Source organism: Aulonocara sp. 'chitande type north' Nkhata Bay, linkage group LG1 (genome assembly GCF_057382095.1).
Source record: "Aulonocara sp. 'chitande type north' Nkhata Bay isolate Kocher_YH1m ecotype deep benthic linkage group LG1, A_spYH_male_GT1.1, whole genome shotgun sequence".
Lineage (NCBI taxonomy): Eukaryota > Metazoa > Chordata > Actinopteri > Cichliformes > Cichlidae > Aulonocara > Aulonocara sp. 'chitande type north' Nkhata Bay.
In genome coordinates this window covers 40,922,649-40,942,859 of record NC_141344.1, presented here as the reverse complement: position 1 = coordinate 40,942,859, position 20,211 = coordinate 40,922,649, and the positions used below count along the sequence as shown (strand labels likewise).

General features: G+C 40.9%; 1 protein-coding gene across 2 annotated transcripts in view; it reads left to right on the top strand.

Annotated features, from left to right (window-relative positions):
- The window catches only part of cemip (cell migration inducing hyaluronidase 1), a 155,115-nt gene that overhangs the window by 59,331 nt on the left and 75,573 nt on the right, over positions 1–20,211 (top strand). For both annotated transcript variants that reach the window (XM_086296398.1, XM_086296405.1), the window contains exons 3-8: positions 5,013–5,150; positions 7,091–7,229; positions 8,276–8,512; positions 11,181–11,360; positions 18,880–18,950; positions 19,092–19,187. In XM_086296398.1, coding sequence (XP_086152524.1) covers positions 5,013–5,150; positions 7,091–7,229; positions 8,276–8,512; positions 11,181–11,360; positions 18,880–18,950; positions 19,092–19,187 — 861 coding nt within the window. The remainder of the gene's footprint in view (positions 1–5,012; positions 5,151–7,090; positions 7,230–8,275; positions 8,513–11,180; positions 11,361–18,879; positions 18,951–19,091; positions 19,188–20,211) is intronic.

Here is a 20,211-nt window from a genome sequence, read left to right as displayed (position 1 = left end):
GTTTCAGAAGTCGTTTGGTATATTCTGATATAACCTTTGAAACCTAAGATGTGCTGCCATGTTCTTTTTTTTAAAAAGAGGTTTTTATCACTTGACGACTTTTCTAACCAAGCCATATTTGCTCAGTCTAATTGCACTGTCATGAACTTTAACATGCTAACCGAGTCTGAGATGTCACAGTCACAATAATTTTCATGTCGAAGCAGACATGAAAACTATTATGAAATGAGTTAGAATATGGTGTTAGTGCTGCCTCTGCAACCCATTTCCACCCCAGTTCCTGCTTTCATGCTTTTTCTGCTATGTTGTTGAATCTTCCCGGCCTTTTGGCTTTTGGACTACAGTGGATCTTACATAGTGGTCTGTGGGCTAATGTCCCCAGGACCACATATTGCCATGAACACCTCCCTGCATACACACATAGACTGACAAGGTGGAAAGAAGACCAGCCGCTCTGCCGCTGACAGAATACTAATGTTGCTCTCTTTGAGCTGGATTTGGAAATTGCATGCTGTTTTCATTTAAAGACAAATCTTTTCTACTCGTGAGTCTGCCCGACTGTGACCGTAACAGCCAGAAAGATGTGTTGGACTACAGCAGTTCTCCGGTGCCCAAATGAAATACATCAACAGAAAAACCTAATTTCTCCTTTTATTTTCATGACAATTGAGCATATTTGTGGTAGGCCACAAATCAACCGGTAATCTGGACATATCAGCTTGTCTGAGTGATAACCTACTGACAAATTCCATTTCGGGGATGCTATTGAAGCTGCTGCAGTCAGCATGGACTCGCTACACCTCATCTCCACCCCAGCTCTTTCATTTCATGCTATTTATAGTTCTGACTTAATCAGTATAAAGGATATTGACACTGATGCTTGCACTGTTCTGTGCAGTGTTTTCCCCACTCTTCAGGGTCAGCGTAGGAACATTTTATCAGCTGATCCATCCCTTTCTCTAAAAGCAACCAGAGAATTTCTTCCTTCATCATCATGACGTTCTTAATTGACTTGAAATGACATTTTTTCTGTGGCACTGACAGGTAATATGAACATTTTGTGTAACGTGGTAATATAAGTGAGCTACACAATAGCATTTCTAAAACATACATTTCATCAGACACCGTCCCTCTTTGGCATACTAATGGATGTAAATACATGCTTAAAGAAAAAATAACAGATGTGCAGAACATAGATAAAATAACAAGTGCTGGCTGTAGTGAAATCAATCAGCAGGAAGCACTGTGATCTATGATGTTCACCTGCAAGAATACTATTATCAACTTGTGGATTTACAGCTAAAGAGGTTTGATGGATGCTAATGTTTTTCATCAGATTGATGTCCCAGACTGGGAGAGAAGGAACGGGGGAGGCAGTGAGAGGAGAGCTGTTGTTTGGCTTGACTGAACTGAGCAGCAAAATTGGATGATTTAGGGACGCTGAATTAAATAACCAAAGATTTCCACCAACCCCTTCCTCACACATAGTAAAATACAGTGCATGCACATGTATGACATATGCATGCGCATACACTCTGCGTACATGCCTGTGGACAGAAAGAAAAGACATTCAATCTCTCTCTCTCACACACATACACACACTCGTTTTCATATCTTAGTGAGGACATCTAATTGACATAATGCTTTCCCCAGCCGCTTACCCTACCCATCAGAACAGAATGCCTAACCCTGACCCTTTGCCTGAACCCTAAACCTGACATTAAAACAACATTTTGAGCCTCAAAAATGTCTTCAAAGTCAATGAGACGGGCGTTTTGTCCCCATAAGGGACAGTTGGTCTCCACAAGTATCACAAAGACGTCTAAACACACACACACACACACACACACACACACACACACACACACACACACACACACACACACACACACACTACAGGCTTGTGTTTACCTGGATTTTGTACGAGAAAGTAGAATTCTTTATCTCAAAGGCATTGGGCCAAGCAAGGTCACAACCAATCCTGACCCAACATTGTGTGTGTGTGTGTGTGTGTGTGTGTGTGTGTGTGTGTGTGTGTGTGTGTGTGTGTGTGTGTGTGTGTGTGTGTGTGTGCCTAAAGCATTACAAAAGTTCTTCCACTTTAAACTTAACACACGTATCTGCATCTTTCTTCATGGCTCTTTTTTAATGCAGCTTTAGTCAGACTGCAAACGGAGAAAATCTTTCTCATCACAACCATAAGAGCTCTCCAATCTGATGCAGATCTACTTTTTATTAGAGGCTTAGTAATGGTGCTGCATATCAATGAGCGGCTCGAACTCTGAGGAATTTGGTGACATCATGATACGTGAGCATAACTGGAAGTAATCTGAATTTTTTTTAGTTTAGTTTAGTTGTTCTTTCTTCTATGAATTAGTGGGCAGGCAAAGAATGACTGATGAAGAATGATTTTAGTCTTATGTCCTGGTTCACCATTTAATGCAGCTGGATTCAACTGCCAATATTGCTGTTTGCAGTCGGTTTTATAACCAGTATGACCTGAAAAATATATGGGAGATGGACTTTAATGATTCAGAATGTGAATGACAATGAGATATCATGTAGTAGAGGACGCTGATGCCAAAGTGGCCTTCTCCCATATAGTACACAACAGGATGTACTTCAGAAGAATTCGCATTACTGGACAGTAGGGCTGTTCGATTTTGCATAAAATGAGAATCACGATTTTTTGGCTTAGAATTGAGATCACGATTCTCTCACGATTTTCTTTTCCAGTATAAATATTTATCGCACTTATTAACTGCACATCAACTTCGTAACAGTTGAGACTGAACATAAAAACAATAAATAAACATAAAAACAACAAATGTCTCACGTTTTGTTGTTGCTGCAAAATGTTGTACTGCTTGAGATTCTGTCTCCACCGTTGCTCGACGCTGCGTGTACAGAGCAGGTAGTGCAACAATAGAAAAGTAGTTGCGGGACGGCACTGTGTAGCGTTTGTCTAGGGTGTTGATCGTTTTCCTAAATCCCTCGTTTTGCAGTGTTGATGGAGCCATATCTTTGGTCAGGTGATAAGTGATAGCCTCCGTAATGTCTTTGTGCCTGCGGGAGGTCGACGTGTATAGGGAAGCGCTGTATAAGGTTCCCGTTATTGATGTTTGGGTGGTTGACCGGGACGGATTTTCTCCTGTCACTTTCTCGTCATCGCTGACGTGCTCGCCGTTGTTTTTCCTGCTAATTTTAGCATCACACGGCACAGCTTCTGTATCACGTGGTATAAGGCTCCGCCCTCGTCATTTGTTGAGCAGGAAGAGTGAGCGCTTGTTTTCATGCAGAGTACGTCCCGGATCAAAATGCGCTACAATCGTCGTCTTTTTTTATTTTATTTTTTTAATCGTTGTCATTTGGAAATGAGATCGCACATAAGTATGAATCGAGATCGCGGTTTTCTAACGATTAATCGTGCAGCCCTACTGGACATACTCAGTGTCTGAGCGTCTTTAGAAGAGGGAGCTGCTTGGAAACAATGTGTAGGAGGCCACACGGGCCTAACTTGATCATTGTTACTCTAACATCAATCCCGTGTGGCTGTGTAATAAAACATGAGTAATGTTAATGTCTATATTTCCAGCAATGTTGCTGGGTTTGCAGCCTGTTACAAAAGATTATTTTCATGGCTATGAATAATTTACTCCATAATAACTCCACAGCAGGTAAGGTTTTTCAACTTACCTGGATTTTTTAATGCTTATAGTTAGAGGCCACTTTAAAAGACAGGCTTGTTGAGAAATTGGAGGCTGTACCATATTGTCTTTATTTTTCAGATTTAAAGTGTAACAAATACAATAATAATAACTGCATTCATATTTAAAAATATAAATTAAAAAGTTTTTTTTGCAGGCCAATAAAAATGTGCAAGGGCTGTAAGACTGAGGCACTGACCTGGGGCTGTCTCTTAATCCACTTACAGTGGTGTCCTGTTTGATTGCATTTTTAAGAACTTGTCCTAGCTTGGCTCTTTTGGTATAGAACCTTTTCATTCTTTTTTGACTTCCAATGGGTTTTATCACATGGACAGACAAATTTAATTAAGAAAAGCATTGTGAAATATGACAGACACATATTTCTTATGAACAAGAATTTATTTTTGAACACTGAAACAGTGATGGGCAGAAAACCTGATCATTTTAAGTAACTTAAAAAACATGAATGAAAAGGATCAGCTGTTTAAAGTCCTTCTCTTACCATGTGTTGTAAAGCCATATGTGTGCCATGCCTCACTGAAGGTAAAAACACCTAAAAGATACACTTGTGCATTTACAGTTGAAGCTCCACCTGCAGCCCCATCTTTCACTTCACTTTCACTTGGTGAATTTTAGGAGCTGAGACATCCTTCATTTAAGCACCAACATAGAGTAGTGAGTCATAGACAGGAGGATGAAGATTGTGGTAATGTAGTGTAGTTTTTAATACTTTTTTCATGAAATAATCTGCTTTTAGTGACCAACAGTGAAAAAGCGGTTAAAAAGATCACCAGCTTTGTAGTCCTTCTGTGAAATGATCCCACAGCTTCAGAGTTGGATACAAAAAACAAGGTGCAATCAACAAAGTTCTCAGATTTGATATTTATCTGTAATCAATGAAAGTCTGTGATCCACATATGTGAGGGCACAGCAATATTTGTTCTGACAGCTGTGACTAGCATCATCACTTCTTTCTGCTGCAGGGAAGTCAGTCTGGGCTTCACCAAAGAAGGACAATCAATGTTAGGGAGCACTGAAGATGTGCTAAGAAACTCTATATTTCATTTTCCTCTGCTTTGTTGGCCATCTGTATATTTTAAACGTTTGTATTTTTTGATGTCTATAAAATGTAACTGAAAAACATTCAGTATATAACAGTGTACAATATTTGTCCCTAAACATGGATGTAAAAATGATGCTGAACCAACTGTTCTGAAATCTTTTCATGAGTGAAATGTACACATGTTGATCTCATTGACTGATGAGCTGATCAAAGTTAACGGTGTTTTTTTCTGTGTCATTCAGTATGCCCAGATAAGGAGCCAGGACTGCAACCATGGATGCCAGGACACAGTGAAGACCACCGTGTGACGATCAGTAATAACAGCACGGTCCTTCTCACAACTTCAGCTACTGTCCACTCTATTGAGATTCTCAGCGGAGGTAAACTGGACAAATCTATCATCTCTTTATCTTTCTCTAAACTGAAGTGATATTTCAGGAGACCGGTGAAGAAAAGCTTCAGCATAGGAAGAAAACTAGCAAGAGAAAGGAAGAAGAAAGAGACCATGATTCTTACATGCTTCAGAGATAACAAAAGGTGTCCCATAGTTGCAGTGGTTTGGGATTGTGGTTTGAATTTAGCTGAACCCAACACAGACCCACCAGAGAAAAGTAACATTTGGACTGTGTAATATGAGCAGTAGGTGAGGTGTTTTGGTGAGGAGTAGGGGGGCATAGCTTATCTGTGTTTGAAATACTCCAGGAAAAGTCTTTCAGTCTAACTAAGGCTGCAGCTACACTGGGATTTACAGTCACTGAACTCGTAGCCCTTACCAGAACCCCCCAAACCTGCAGCTTCAGTCTCAGAGGAGCTCAACAAATTTTGCCACTCTACCAGTTGGTCCAAGCACATTCTCAACCCCCTACTATACACCCTGTACATCGATGACTGCTCACCAGCCCACCTCAACTAACGTCATTGTCAAGTATGCTGATGACAACACCATGGTAGGGCTCATCTCTGATGGAGGTGAGACAGTGTACTGGGCAGAGATGGAAAACATGTCTGGCTGTTGCTCCGAAAATAGCCTGAAGCTGAATATCCTTCAAACAAAAGAACTTATAATGGACTTCAGGAGGCACGGACTGGTCCCCTCCCCTCTCATTATAAATGGGGAACTGGTGGAATCTGTCTCCACCTTCAGATTTCTGGACACCTGATCTCATCTCTGCTGATCTCGTTCGCAACACCATTGCCCTGGTAAAGAACAGCAGGATCAACAGCAGCTGCACTTTCTCCATGTCCTGAGGAAGAGTAACTTGAACCAGAAGCTGCTGCTGGCCTTCTACTGCTCCTCAGTGGAAAGCATGCTCTCCTACTGCCTGGGTTTTTGATACGCAGGGGCATCAGCGTAACTTTGTGGGTAAATTCCCAGATGATTAAACATGCGACTATTTTGCTGGTAATACCTGAAATGAGTAAAGAAAATCAACAGCCTATTTATGCAAGATAATTCATAGTTTTATTGGGGGGTTATATTGGTTCGGGGGGTCATAACCCCCCTAACTCCCCTGGAACTTACGCCCCTGTGCAGGGGTCACAAATGAGAAGCCTTACAGGGGCTTGTCCTTCCATGATGCTTCCTCTTCTTGCTCCTTCTCTTGCTTGCGTTTCTGCTACCTGAGATATTCACTAAGCACACTATTAATCTTCCTTATTTACTCATAGATCTTTGTTCTTTTATCTTCGCTAGCAGTTCTGACATCCACTAGTCCTTGGCCACCTTTCTTCTGTTTAGCGTACAGACTCAGGGTGCTGGCTTTGGGGTGAAACCCTCCATGCATAGTAAGGAGCTTCTTTGTCTTGATGTCAGTGGCTTGTTTCTCTTCTTTTGGCCAGCTGATTGTTCCAGCAGGTTATCTGATTACTGGCAGAGTGTAGTTGCTGATTGTCCCTGACTCTGCAGGTATTTGATGGTTGCAGTTTCTTAGCAGCTTCTTCATTTTTCCCAGTTCCCTGTGGGATTGCTTGATGGTCTGAATTTAATTAAAAAGTGAAAAGTATATAGAGTATATTGTGCAAAAGAAATCATTTTAATTAATGACAGAAATGTGGTAAACAAAGGGCTACGGTCGTTCTGAGAGAAGTAATACATGCAGGATGTATCACTGAATGCTTATTTACTACTGAGCTGAAATCATTGAACTACAGACAAAGTAAAAGAGATAGCTGTCAAGCTACATCCATGTATGTGTTTGTGTGGAAAGCCTGAATTCAGGGCCATAAATGGTAGGAAGACAGAAGGAGTTTGTGGGCACAGGGGCATGAAAGACCTGCCAGGAGGCTTCATCACTCACCCACCCTCCTCTCTTCCCCACAGGAAAGCTGGTGATTGCTGACACCAACCGGCCTATACTGCTTCGGACAAAACACATTCTGATTGGGAACAAGGGGGAGCTGCACATTGGAAGCCCAGACTGTCCTTATAAAGGCAACCTCACCATCTTGCTATTTGGAAGGTGAGGGTTTATAAAACGTAGCAGAATAAAAACACTATTTGTTAAAAATGAGTTATTAGGTATTTACTGTTAAGAAAAAAAGTAAGTGTAAGATTTTTACCACGTTTACTAATTGGTGGATACACCGTGTTTAAAAAGCAGTGATTATACTTGTTTGGAAGAAGGTAGCAGTGTGAATCACAAGACTAAAAGTAAACTGAGTGGTAAAGAAAGGATTGTGGTTTGGTTAAAATGGAGCGACTTGGTCCTGAGACCCATCCGAGAATTCTTGTGACGCACACATCAGGGGACTGACTGAGGCTCGTGTGACGCCACGTGACTGTGACGGGAAGGTAGAATGAGGCAGCAGAAGAATAAGACCAGTAATGAAACTTTTAACAGAGAACGACCTCAACATACGGTAGTAATAAACAAATATGTTCGATATCCCAATGTGTTGTCTTTTGTTATCAGTGATGATAGCGTATTAAATAGTGAATTTGTTGTTGCACACAAACTAATGACAAACATTATCATATTAGACTACTTGTGATTAGTAAGAAAAATATTTATTATCATTTTGCTGTTAGTAAAAGATCTATTTACTCATTTACTTAATACCTGTTATGGTTATTAAAAAGTATTAATTGATGCCATCTTTGTTGTCTTCATCAGGTTTCATGAATTTGACTGCATAGTTTTCACCTAATCAGACACAAACTCTAACGGAATTTTTTCTAAAAATTAATTTAGATTAATAAAACAGACTAATTTTTAGGTAAAGTAATCACGAGTCACAGCCTGTTGTACAGGACTGGTGCTCTCTTGTTATTTGATTCTTCTGTCTCTCCTTAAGACCAACTATCTAACAAAACTGACACACATAAAAGATTTTTAGGTTTTTTAATTCTTGGAAGAGAAAGAAAACAAACTCTTAATAATTATTCTGCAATAATTTGTTTGTATAAACCGACATCAAGGCTAACTAAAGTGCACTCTGTGTCTCAAAGCCACTTGAAAACTGGCATACTGTCCAAACATTTATCATTCTCCATTCTTGTCCATAGACTGGATGACAGCGATGAGGAGCACAGCTACTTTGGGAGGAAGTACATTGGCGTGGGGAGTGGGGGGACACTGGAGATTCACGGAGAAAGGAAGCTGTCCTGGACATTCCTCAACAAGACCCTCCATCCCAGAGAGAGCAGTCAAAACAACTATCTGTTCCAAAGAAGCTGGGGGAATCGAGGCATCATAATCCACGTAATCGACCCCAAGACAGGGGAGGTGCTGCATGATGACAGGTGAAGTTCCTCTTGAACATAAGGGCTGCATCAGAGCTGCAGTAAAATCTGGAGACTTAATTAGAGAAGTAATGATCTGGTTACTGTCAGATCATAAGCTTCTAATGAAGGGTTGTAATGAAGTAGACAAATGTGCTCTTAATAAATCTAACGGTGTTTTACAGACGGATATTACATTTAGAAATCAATGACATGCTTAATATCCTTTCATTAATAATAAAATCTATTCAGCCATCAGGTCAATAGGTCCAGTAAAGTGACATAAATATATTATTGAGCAATATTAGTGTCAGCCCTCTTTCGAAGAGAGATTGTTACCAGTGAATGTCGGTTGTTACTAAAGGGTCATTTATCATGACTCTTTAGTAACATTTATTTCAAAAGTGTCATTTACAACGGACATTTTATGCTAAAACATAACATCAAAAAATTCTCATTTCATGAGTGAAGTCTTACCAACTGCCATTCCTGTCACAGAAATGCACTTTGGCAGTCAGAAAGGCTGAAACAGAGTTTCTTTTTCTATACAGTGACAATGATTTTCATGTTTGGTGGTGACATTGATGAATAAAGACCACAGTTACTGTCCTTGAATTCAATTTGATTCAGTTTTATTTATATAGGTCCAAATCACAACCACAGTCAACCTACAGAGAACAATGAAACAAGTCAAGCACTTGGTGACAGTGGGAAAGAAAAACTGCCTTTTAACAGGATATAACCTCCAGCAGAGTAAGGCTCATGGAGGGGATGTGTGAGTGGTCGAGGGTGAAGTGGGGAAGGCAGGAAAAAGACATGTTGTGAAAGAAAGCCAGAGATGAATCAGAATCAGAATCAGAATCAGAATACTTTATTGATCCCTGGGGGAAATTATTTTTTGTTACAGTGCTCCATTTTAAACCAACATTAAGACAAGACAGACAATACACTAACTAAGAATAGTACAATATATACATATATATACATACATACATACATACATAAGTCACTTATAAATAAATATTTGGAAAAGAAACATGTGTAGTTGTAGCAGCAAACAGTGTGTTAAGTGGATGCGTTGTACAGGGAGATGGCCACAGGCAGGAATGATTTCCTGTGTCGTTCAGTGGTGCTTTTCGGTAATCTCAGTCTCTCACTGAACGAGCTCCTGTGACTGACCAACATGTCATGGAGTGGGTGGGAGGTGTTATCCAACATTGTCTTTATCTTGGACAGCATCCGCCTCTCCGACACCACCTTGAGGGAGTCCAGCTCCATCCCCACAACATTGCTGGCCTTACGGATCAGTTTATTAAGTCTGTTGGCATCTGCGACCCTCAGCCTGCTCCCCCAGCATGCAACAGCATAGAGGATCGCACTGGCCACCACAGACTCAGAAAATCCTCAGCATTTTCTGGCAGATGTTGAAGGACCTCAGTCGCCTCAAAAAATAGAGACGACTCTGGCCCTTCCTGTAAAGTGCTGTGGTGTTTTTAGCCCAGTCCAGTTTATTGTCAATGTGTACTCCAAGGTATTTATAGTCCTCCACAATGTCAACACTGACCCCCTGGATTGAAACAGGGGTCAAGTGTTTCCTGGTCTTCCTGAAGTCCACGATCAGTTCCTTGGTCTTTGCCACGTTGAGCTGCAGATGATTCTGCTCACACCACGTGACAAAGGAGTCGACCACAGCCCGGTACTCTGTCTCATCATCCCTGCTGATGCATCCAACCACCGCAGAGTCATCAGAAAACTTCTGAAGATGGCAGGTCTCTGTGCAGTGGCTGAAATCTGTGGTGTAGAGGGTGAAGAGGAAGGGGGAGAGGACAGTCCCCTGTGGTGCCCCTGTGTTGCTGATCACTTTGTCAGACACACACTGTGGGAGACGTACATATTGTGGTCTTCCTGTCAGGTAATCAACAATCCAGGACACCAGAGAAGCATCCACCTGCATCGCTGCTAACTTATCACCCAGGAGGGTCGGCCTGATGGTGTTGAAAGCACTGGAAAAGTCAAAAAACATGACCCTCACAGTGCTCGCCGGCTGGTCCAGATGGGTGTAGACAGAATAAAGAAGAAACCGGGTCCAGGGTTTAAGGTCACTAATCCATCCCTAACCATGGGCTTCATCAAAAACTCTTAAAAGTAGAGAGGATGTCTGTCTTCTGAAACTGGGAGCTGGTTCCACAAACGAGGTGCCAGAAAGCTAAAGTCTCCTAAAGCTAAAACCTGCAGGACGGCGATTTTACTGCAAAATGAGAGAGGCGCTCGGCAGACTTACCTGTACATAGGGGTAGAAATGGTTGCAGCAGCTACTTAAAATCAGTTGTCAAAAGTGAAATGCAGTCGTAACTCTCCTAATTTTATTCTAGTTACAAGGAGAATGCCAATTCAATTTTTACTCAAGCGTGACTGAAACATTATTGGTTAGGTTTTTAAACTTTGTTTTAAACCATTTAATTACAAGTAAAAATGCGTCAGAGATTCATTCAAGCTGTGAACCGCTCTGAAGCAAAAAATGCAAAGTGGCAAGTGTGCAAAATAGCTCGTGTTCTCCATGTCATCTCATGATGGCAGACTGTTTGCAAAATAGCACAGCTTTCAAAAGTCCCCTGAACAGAAGGCGTAAGAATTTGGTGCTTTTCCTCTTTTATCTGTCTCTCTTTTAATCTCTGCATCATTCTCACAGGTTTGACACGTACCGCAGCAAAAACGAGAGTTATCGCCTTGCAAAATATGTCGATGGCATCAAGCCTGGGCTCATACTGGCGATGATGGTCAATGACGAGGGCTCCAACAACTTGGAGGACTCCGCTAAGAAGAGTATATCCAGGCTTGGCAGCAAACACATCGGGAGTCTCGGCTTTCGGTAGGCTATTGAAACACAATTTTAAAATGAAGTCCATCAACCTCTGTAACCGAACCTGTCATTTTGCCAGGTGTGTCACAGGAAGTTGATTCATTTAAATACACTCCCCCAATTCTACCAAAGCATATTCTAAATGATACTAATTCTCTTGTCCCTGACGAGTGTGTGTAAACTTCTGAGCTCAAACCGTGTCAGGAAAGAAAATGTGTTTTTGAGCTCTCAGCACAGTATTGTCCAGAGCATTCATTTCATGGACTGCTTTGATTTAATGAGAAAATGTTAGAACCTCAGGTGAAGCACCTTGAATAGTTGTCCTTTTCTCTAATCAATGCCTGAAGCTTTTGGGGATCTCTTGGTGATTAATGATTTTCTACAAACTATGTCAAGGGTAATATTTGTTAGGCAAACTAACACTGGCCACTTTTCTTTTGCTTGCACAGTGATAAAATAGCAATCTAAAATATAACTTTAAAAAGGTGAGAAGTATTGGAAACAAAGAAAGGACATTTGTTTTCTAAGAGACAACTGCAGTCTGCTGCAGCAACTCCTGATTGGAAGACTTGTACTTTTATATCTGGTTATAAAGTCTTCTTGATCATTTAGAGAATAATGTGCCATGGGAGAGCAGACAGTGTTCGTCTTTGTTTCCTACTGAGTTTCCTACCGGTCAAAAGTTTCAGAACACCCCATTTTTTCCAGTTTTTTATTGAAAATTATGCAGTTTAATGTCTCATTGCACTCTTAAATGAAAGCACAGTACAAATAAGCAATTGGAGTTAAAAAAGAAATCATCGAATGTATGCTAAACTTTTGACTCATCAATGTAGACACCTTTGGCAGCTATAACAGCTGAACACACCTGTGGCGTTCTTTCTAAAATAGAAATCAAATATTCTTCAGAACGTTCTTCCCATGTCTGTTGCAGAACTTCCCATAAATGTGGACCTTGTAGCTGCTTTGCTTTCACTCTTCTGTCCACTTCATTGCAAACCAGCTCGATGGGGTTTAAGTCTGGAGACTGTGCTGCCACTCCATGTTTTCAAGCTCACCACCTTGTTCTTTCTTCCTGAGGTAGTTCTGGCATAGCTTGGACTTGTGTTTTGGGTCGTTTTGCTGTAGGCGCACACCAGAGGGTCCTGCATGGTGCTGCAGAATGCTGTCGTAGCCGTTTTGGTTCAGGGTGCCTCTCACTCTGTACAAGTCACCGACCCTGGATCTAGCAAAACAGCCCCGGATGATGGTCTGTCTCTCTTCCATTGTTAATTGCCTTTTTCTCACCATTGTTTTAGCAACACGCTACTTTCTGCAGTACAATACTGTTCAACAGATGCTCACGAGGGTATGATACCACGGTGTGCTCCAAGCCAACACTGCTTTTATGCAGACAGAGGGGCTGTAAGTAATCCAGAAAAGTTGGAACACCTGTAGGAATTAGTAGTACAACAGCTTTCAGAGCTTCATCAACCTCCATTGCTGCAGAGCAGCTTTAAATAGTTAACCCAGGTTTTGTTCCCTGAAAAAGGCCTTTTTTTATAATTCTCAAATGTACATTATATTCAGTTTGGGTTAACCTTAACTTCTTTTTTTCAAAGCTCTGGCAGTTCACCAGTTACCTTTGTACCATTTCAAGCTATTCATTGGACTTGAATGACATGAATTGCAATTAAAAAAACTGGAAGAATTGGGGTGTTCTTAAAGCTTCTACTGGTAGTGTATTTTTCCAGATTTACATTAAACTAAACGGCTTTCACATTCACTGTTTCAGGCAGACCATTTTTAGCTGTGTTTCAAGTCTACCTGCTGACAATAGCCAAATATTACGATTTAGATTTGTTCATTATGGTTTATAAGGTTTAATATAAGGTTTAAGTAGCACACAGACAAGTTCAGTTCAGTTTACCACCATTTGAGAAAACGTGCTTTGATTCAAATGTTATGCACTTATCTAAGATCGGTGGCTGTGCCTCAGGTGGTGGAAGGTGAAAGGTTGTTGATTCTAAAAAACTGTACAGTCTGCAATAAACAAAAAACAACACATTTAGAATAAAAGTACCACGAGCGCCTTGTAAGGACCATGCACTATGAGATACTGTAGGAATTTATACACTCATAAAAAATGGAGAAAGTAGAAATGAAGTTGGTTAAAAACAGTAAAAGTAAGACTTGCAGTGTTCAAGAGAGAAGTGCAAATGGCAGTAATAAATAATATGTAGACTATAAACATCAGACATGTTTGGGATCTTCTGCCTGAAAGGTGTGTTCACCTGTGAAAGAATGAAGAGTTGTTATATAGCTTTAACGAGAACGGTAAGAGTGAAGCGGTCTTTATGGTTGGATTAGTCTGAGGAGAAGGACCTGTGCTTATTCAGTAGTGTGGAGTGGAGTGGGTGTGTTGTCCGTGATAGAAAAGGCGTTTGTTCAGTGACCCCTGACCCTCACTGACAAATGCCTGTAAATTCTGACCACTGATGCTTCCAGCCTTGTGGATTAGTTTTTTGATCCTGCGGCATCTCTGGCACTGAAGCTGCCCCCCAGCAGACAACAGCAGAGTAAACAGCACTTACTTGGTAGAAGATCTCCAACATGATGCTGGACACATTAAAGGATCTGAGTGTCCTCAGAAAGGCGTGTCTGCTCATCTCCTTCCTGTACACAGCATCACTGTTGTCATTCAGGTAAAGTGGGCTTGACATACCTACTACAAAGACTAAATGTGCATACGTGTGCTGATTAAAAGACACACATTTACATATTATGGAAGCTGTGGAAGCTAAGAGCACTGTGTGAAGTTATGCTGCACTCACTGTGTCAGTGTGTATCATGCATGGGAAATGGAAACTGAATCATGAATCACGACCAAACGACTGCTGAGGTCTCCGATTTTCTAACATTAGTGTTCATACTTGTAAACTGAGACCTTTTTCAAACAACACTACTGTGCTCTTCTGTTTTTGAGAAAAAGAAAAGAAAGGTGACTTTGCATGGTAAAATACAGGCCTGTGCGATTGTGCTTTGCACCGTGTTTGTTAGTTGTAATGTCAGCTGCCTTGTTGTGGGCTGAGAGGAGATGTTGGTTAATGTTGGCAGTGCAGGCCCTGTGGTTAGCCCCTGAGCCGCGCAGCATTATGAAAATGAATGCTGCAGATGAGAGCCGGGAAACACTGAGAGGGTTTTATAAATGACTTGAGGACAGAGACACAAGTTAACATTCCTTTGCCAATTTGCACTTTCTTCCACAGTTGTAGATGCTGTGGAGGACGATCGGAGCAGTGTTGAGGCGACAGAGGGATTCCTGCCTAACGACTCTTGTCGCCAGCTCTCCTTACACTATTGCCAAACAGGCAGACACTGGTGTCATCAGGAGAGAGAGGCTGTGTAATTTGTGGTGCACCCAGAGACATTTTAATAAGCTGGAATTTATGAGACTCTGCAATACATTTTCAGTTATGTCATTTGCATATCTTTACTGCAGCTGTCACAGCAGTACTTGTGGCAGCATGCAGAAATACAGCAACACAATGCTTATTTGCTCCATAAAAATCAATTTAAGTAAATCAGCATGTACAGATGAGCTTTAAGGTGTAGATACCAACCCAATCGTTTTCTTAAAAATGTCCACTTTTAATTTATCCAAAGTAATTTGATATTTTTAAAATAGACTCATTTTATATGTATAAAAACTGCACCAAACAAATGGTTCAACCATACTAACAAATGTCTGTGAAGGTTCTCAGTCAAAGCTCTTTAGACATACTAACAAAGGAACAATAATTACCCAAATGCCCTGCAGAGTTTGTAAGTTTGCTCACTTCCACAGAATGAAACAGGAATTTTCTATTGTAGTTTCATTGAGACAGAATATCAGCAAGAAATCCAGAAAAATGCAAATCAATTCATAACTTTTGTATGTCAGTGGGAAAAATAAATATTTGATCCCCTACAACCCAGCCAAACCTTAGGCTCTCACAGGTTGGCTGCCTATCACAGATTACAGTTAATCAATTACAGATACTCCTGATCTCAACTGTACCACCATCCACAAAATCAGTTTCTTCTATTTCAACCTCTACATCACTATGGGCAAGACCAAAGAGCTGTCAAAGGATGTCAGGGGTGAGACTGTAGATCTGCACAAAGCTGGAATGTGCTAAAAGACCAGCAGCAAAAAGCTTGGTGAGAAGTGCAACGAGCAACTGCTAGTTTGATTATTTGGAAAGTGAAGAAATACAAAAATAAACATCAATTGGCCTCAGCTTGTATGGGGTGAGGTAGGAAGTCATTGTGTTTTTGTTTGTTGGGATTGCCCACAGCAGTTCATCACCATATGATAACTGTTTTTATTATATAAATCATTCTGTTCAAGTCAAGTAGAAGGATCCTGGGAGAAAAAGTACATGATTTCAAATGGTTAAATAAATAAACAGTGTTTACCCAGAATGAGTGACAATGCTATCTTTGCTGCATTAGAGTCCAAACATCTCACTCTCCATGCTAAGACACCCCAGTTTTTGTGGGCTGTTCTTGGTCTGCAGTGGTCAGTATCTATCAAAATTGGTCCTTAATGGAGCAGTGGTGAACCAGCAACAGCGTCATAGATGGAGTGAGGCCAAGAGTGAGGGTCAGTGTAGTCATATCCAACAGATGAGCTATTACAGCTCAAATTGCTGAAAAAGTTCATGCTGGTTCTTGGTGAAAGGTGTCAGAATGCACAGTTTGTTTGATATGGCATTACATAGCTGCAGACGAGACAGAGTGCCCATGCTCACCTCTGTCCACCACTGAAAACACCAACAATTTGCAAGCGAGCATCAGAAGTGGACCGGGTGCATGAGTATCACTTACCTAGGGAACACCCAGCGTCAGGATGCACTATGGATAGAAGGCAAACCAGCGAAGGCAGTGTGGTGCTTTGGACAATCTCCTACTGGGAAACTTTGGGTCCTGCCCCACCTCCCAACTTATAGGACCTCAAGAGTATAAACCATCTAAAAAAGTGTCACCTTCTTATTCATCAATGATTGAAGAAAATAAAGACAACCCTAGATTTCTCTTCAGCATTGTAGCCCCACAAACTGTCGGAGCTCTGTTTACCCAACCATTCTTTTAACGCTCACTAGTAATGACTTCATGCTTTTCTTCCCAAATACAATTTTAACTGTTAGAGAAAAAATTGCTCATAACTATCTAACAAATGGAACATTACGTACAGCTGCTTTCAATATTATTGATATTTATTTAGTCTTTTTTCCAATTGATCTTTCTGAGTTAACTTCAATAATTACTTCCTCCAAACCATCAACGTGTCTTTTAGACCCCATTCCTACAAAACTGCTCAAAGAAGTCCTGCCATTAATTAATTCTTCGATCTTAAATATGATCAACCTATCTCTAATAATCGGCTATGTACCACAGGCCTTCAAGCTAGCTGTAGTTAAACCTTTACTCAAAAAGCATCTCTAGACCCAGCAGTCTTAGCTAATTATAGGCCAATCTCCAACCTTCCTTTATATCAAACATCCTTGAAAGAGTAGTTGTCAAACAGCTAACAGATCATCTGCAGAGGCTTATTGAAGAGTTTCAGTCAGGTTTCAGAGCTCATCACAGCACAGAAACAGCTTTAGTGAAGGTTACAAATGATCTTCTTATGGCCTCTGACAGTGGACTCATCTCTGTGCTTGTCCTGCTAGACCTCAGTGCAGCGTTCGATACTGTCGACCATAATATCCTATTAGAGCGATTAGAACATGCTGTAGGTATTACAGGTACTGTGCTGCAGTGGTTTGTATCATATCTATCTAATAGACTCCAATTCGTGCATGTAAATGGAGAGTCCTCTTCACACACTGAGGTTAATTATGGAGTTCCACAGGGTTCAGTGCTAGGACCAATTCTGTTTACATTATACATGCTTCCCTTAGGCAGCATCATTAGAAGACATAGCATACATTTACACTGCTATGCAGATGATACCCACTTTTATCGATCCATGAAGTCATTAAAACACTAATTAGTTAAACTGCAGGAATGTCTTAAAGACATAAAGCCCTGGATAACCTCTAATTTTCTGCTTCTAAATTCAGATAAAACTGGTTATTGTAGGTTATTATACTCGACTATGAAAATCTTAAAAACATGGTATCTAACCAGATACTTACTCTGGATAGAAAAACCTTGGCCTGCAATGACACCATGAGGGATCTTGGAGTCAGTTTTGACCGGGACATGTCCTTCAATGTGCATATTGAACAAATTCTAAAATCTCTAAAATCCTGTCTCAACATCATATCTTGTGGATTTATTCCAGGCTGGACGACTGTGATTCATTATTATCAGGATGTCCAAAAAACTCCTTCAGCTAATCCAAAATGCTGCAGCAAGAGTCCTGACAGGGACTAGAAAGAGAGCAGATTGCTCCTGTTTTGGCTTCCCTTCATTGGCTTCCTGTTAAATCCAGAAACAAATTCAAAATCCTGCTCCTCACATACAAGGTCTTAAATAATAAGGCCCCATCTTATCTTAATGACCTTGTAGTACCATATGACCCCAATAGAGCACTTCGCTCTCGTACTGCAGGCTTACTTGTTGTTTCTAGAGTATTTTAAAATAGGAGGCAGAGCCTCCAGCTTTCAGGCCCCCTTCTGTTAAACCAGCTCTTAACCTTTTTTCACTCACCAACTGTTTATACACCACTCTACATTTAATTATGAGTTATAATTATTTTCTAGCTCTCTTCTACAGCCTGTCTTTTGTCTTGTTTCCATCCCCTCACCCCCAACCAATCACAGCAGATGGCCCCGCCCCTCCCTGAGCCTGGTTCTGCTGGAAGTTTCTTCCTGTTAAAAAGGAGTTTTTCTTTCTCACTGTCACCAAAGTGCTTGCTCATAGGGGGTCATCTGACTGTTGGGGTTTTCTCTGTATGTATTATTGTGGGGTCTTTACCTTACAGTATAAAACTCCTCAAGGCGACTGTTGTTGTGATTTGCTGCTATATAAATACAATTGTATTTAATTCTTCTCAGAAAGAGGTCACTGTGCTTAAGGGAAGCAGACTGGACCATGATTGGGTTCTTTATTAATGTCCTGTAGTTACAAGAGAGAGATCAACATGTTTTAGTTTCAGAAGTCATTCCCTTGCTGTCACTACTTCTGAGAGAACCTCATCCTGTGAATGCAAACGCAGTTGCATTCACAGTTGAGTTGAGCTGTCAGCACAATGACAGCATTATTTTATTGGTCTTGTTGAATCTTGAAACAAGATTTGAAAACTTTGGGTTCTGCAACATGGCACACGCTGAACCTGTGAAAAGAACAATCATTATTGGCAGTTCTTAGTCCAGACAGTTTTGCTTCTGGCTCAGCTTCATTTCTTATTCATTTCATCTCTCGCTTCTGTTCTTTCTGTGCCTTCTGTACATTTTTTCATTCCACTCTCTGCCCTCGTTCTACTGCTTTCATCTGTCTGATTTGCTACCATTTTCTGGCTTCTTTCTTCATATGCTTTTTTTTTTGTTATCTACAGGCATCCCTGGACCTTTATAGTGACAAAAGGTGATGTGTCTTCTGTTGTGGAGGACACTGCTGTCTATCAAGGTAGGAATTTTTTTTTTTTTTTTAAAAACCTAACCCTGCCACTAGCATGATTTTAATGGGATATGACATGATCAAAGCATTTTTCATCCAGGAAACCCAGCAAGTTTTATGTTACGGCACTAACAGCATTTGTTGTAACAGGGACTAAGGCGTCTTCAGAGGCCCGGAGCGCTCAAGTTTTTCAGTCAAGTTTTGGGGAGCATTTCACCGTCACCGCCAGCAGCCAGTGGGTCCAAGGTAACTCTGCGGACACATAGCCACACCAGTGTTTCTTTCTGAAAAGAATGGGAGAGCAGATACACAGACAAAAGTATGCAGCGCCTCAGTGTCTCTCAAGATGTTAAACACCACTTAGTTTTTATCAGGGACACACTGCCATCCAAAATAAATGCAGCAGAAGTCATTTGGATTTAACCACAATGGTACCCAAAGAATAGGGGCAGCCAAAGCAACAGGTTTTACTGGTGCACTAATATGAACAGAGCCTTTTCCCTTAAAGAGCCTGTTTCCAGTGCTCTTTACCTTGCTAGTTATACCATATACATATATATCTCCCAAAACTTGCACTAGTGACCACAAACCTTTGTTACAGTCACCCACAAGGGTAGCCCAAACAGTTCCCATTATTACCAACTAAGCATACTAAGCTAACTAAGTAATGAACAATGGTTTGTTTTTTTGTTTTTTTACATACAGTGGCTTGCAAAAGTATTCAGCCCCCTTGAACTTTCCCACATTTTGTCACATTACAGCCACAAACATGAATCAATGTTATTGTAATTGCACGTGAAGGACCAACACAAAGTGGTGCACACGTGAGAAGTGGAACAAAATCACACATGATTCCAAACATTTTTTACAAATAAATAACTGCAAAGTGGGGTGTGTGTAATTATTCAGCGCCCTGAGTCAATACTTTGTAGAACCACCTTTTGCTGCAGTTCCAGCTGCCAGTCTTTAAGGGTTTGTCTCTACCAGCTTTGCACATCTACAGACTGAATCTTTGCCCATTCTTCTTTGAAACAGCTCCAGCTCAGTCAGATTAGATGGACAGCGTTTGTGAACAGCAGTTTTCAGATCTTGCCACAGATTCTCGATTGGATTTAGATCTGGACTTTGACTGGGCCAGTCTAACACATGGATATGTTTTGTTTTAAACCGTCCCATCGTTGCCCTGGCTTCATGTTTAGGGTCGCCCCAGTCTCAAGTCTTTTGCAGACTCCAAGAGGTTTTCTTCCAAGACTGCCCTGTATTTGGCTCC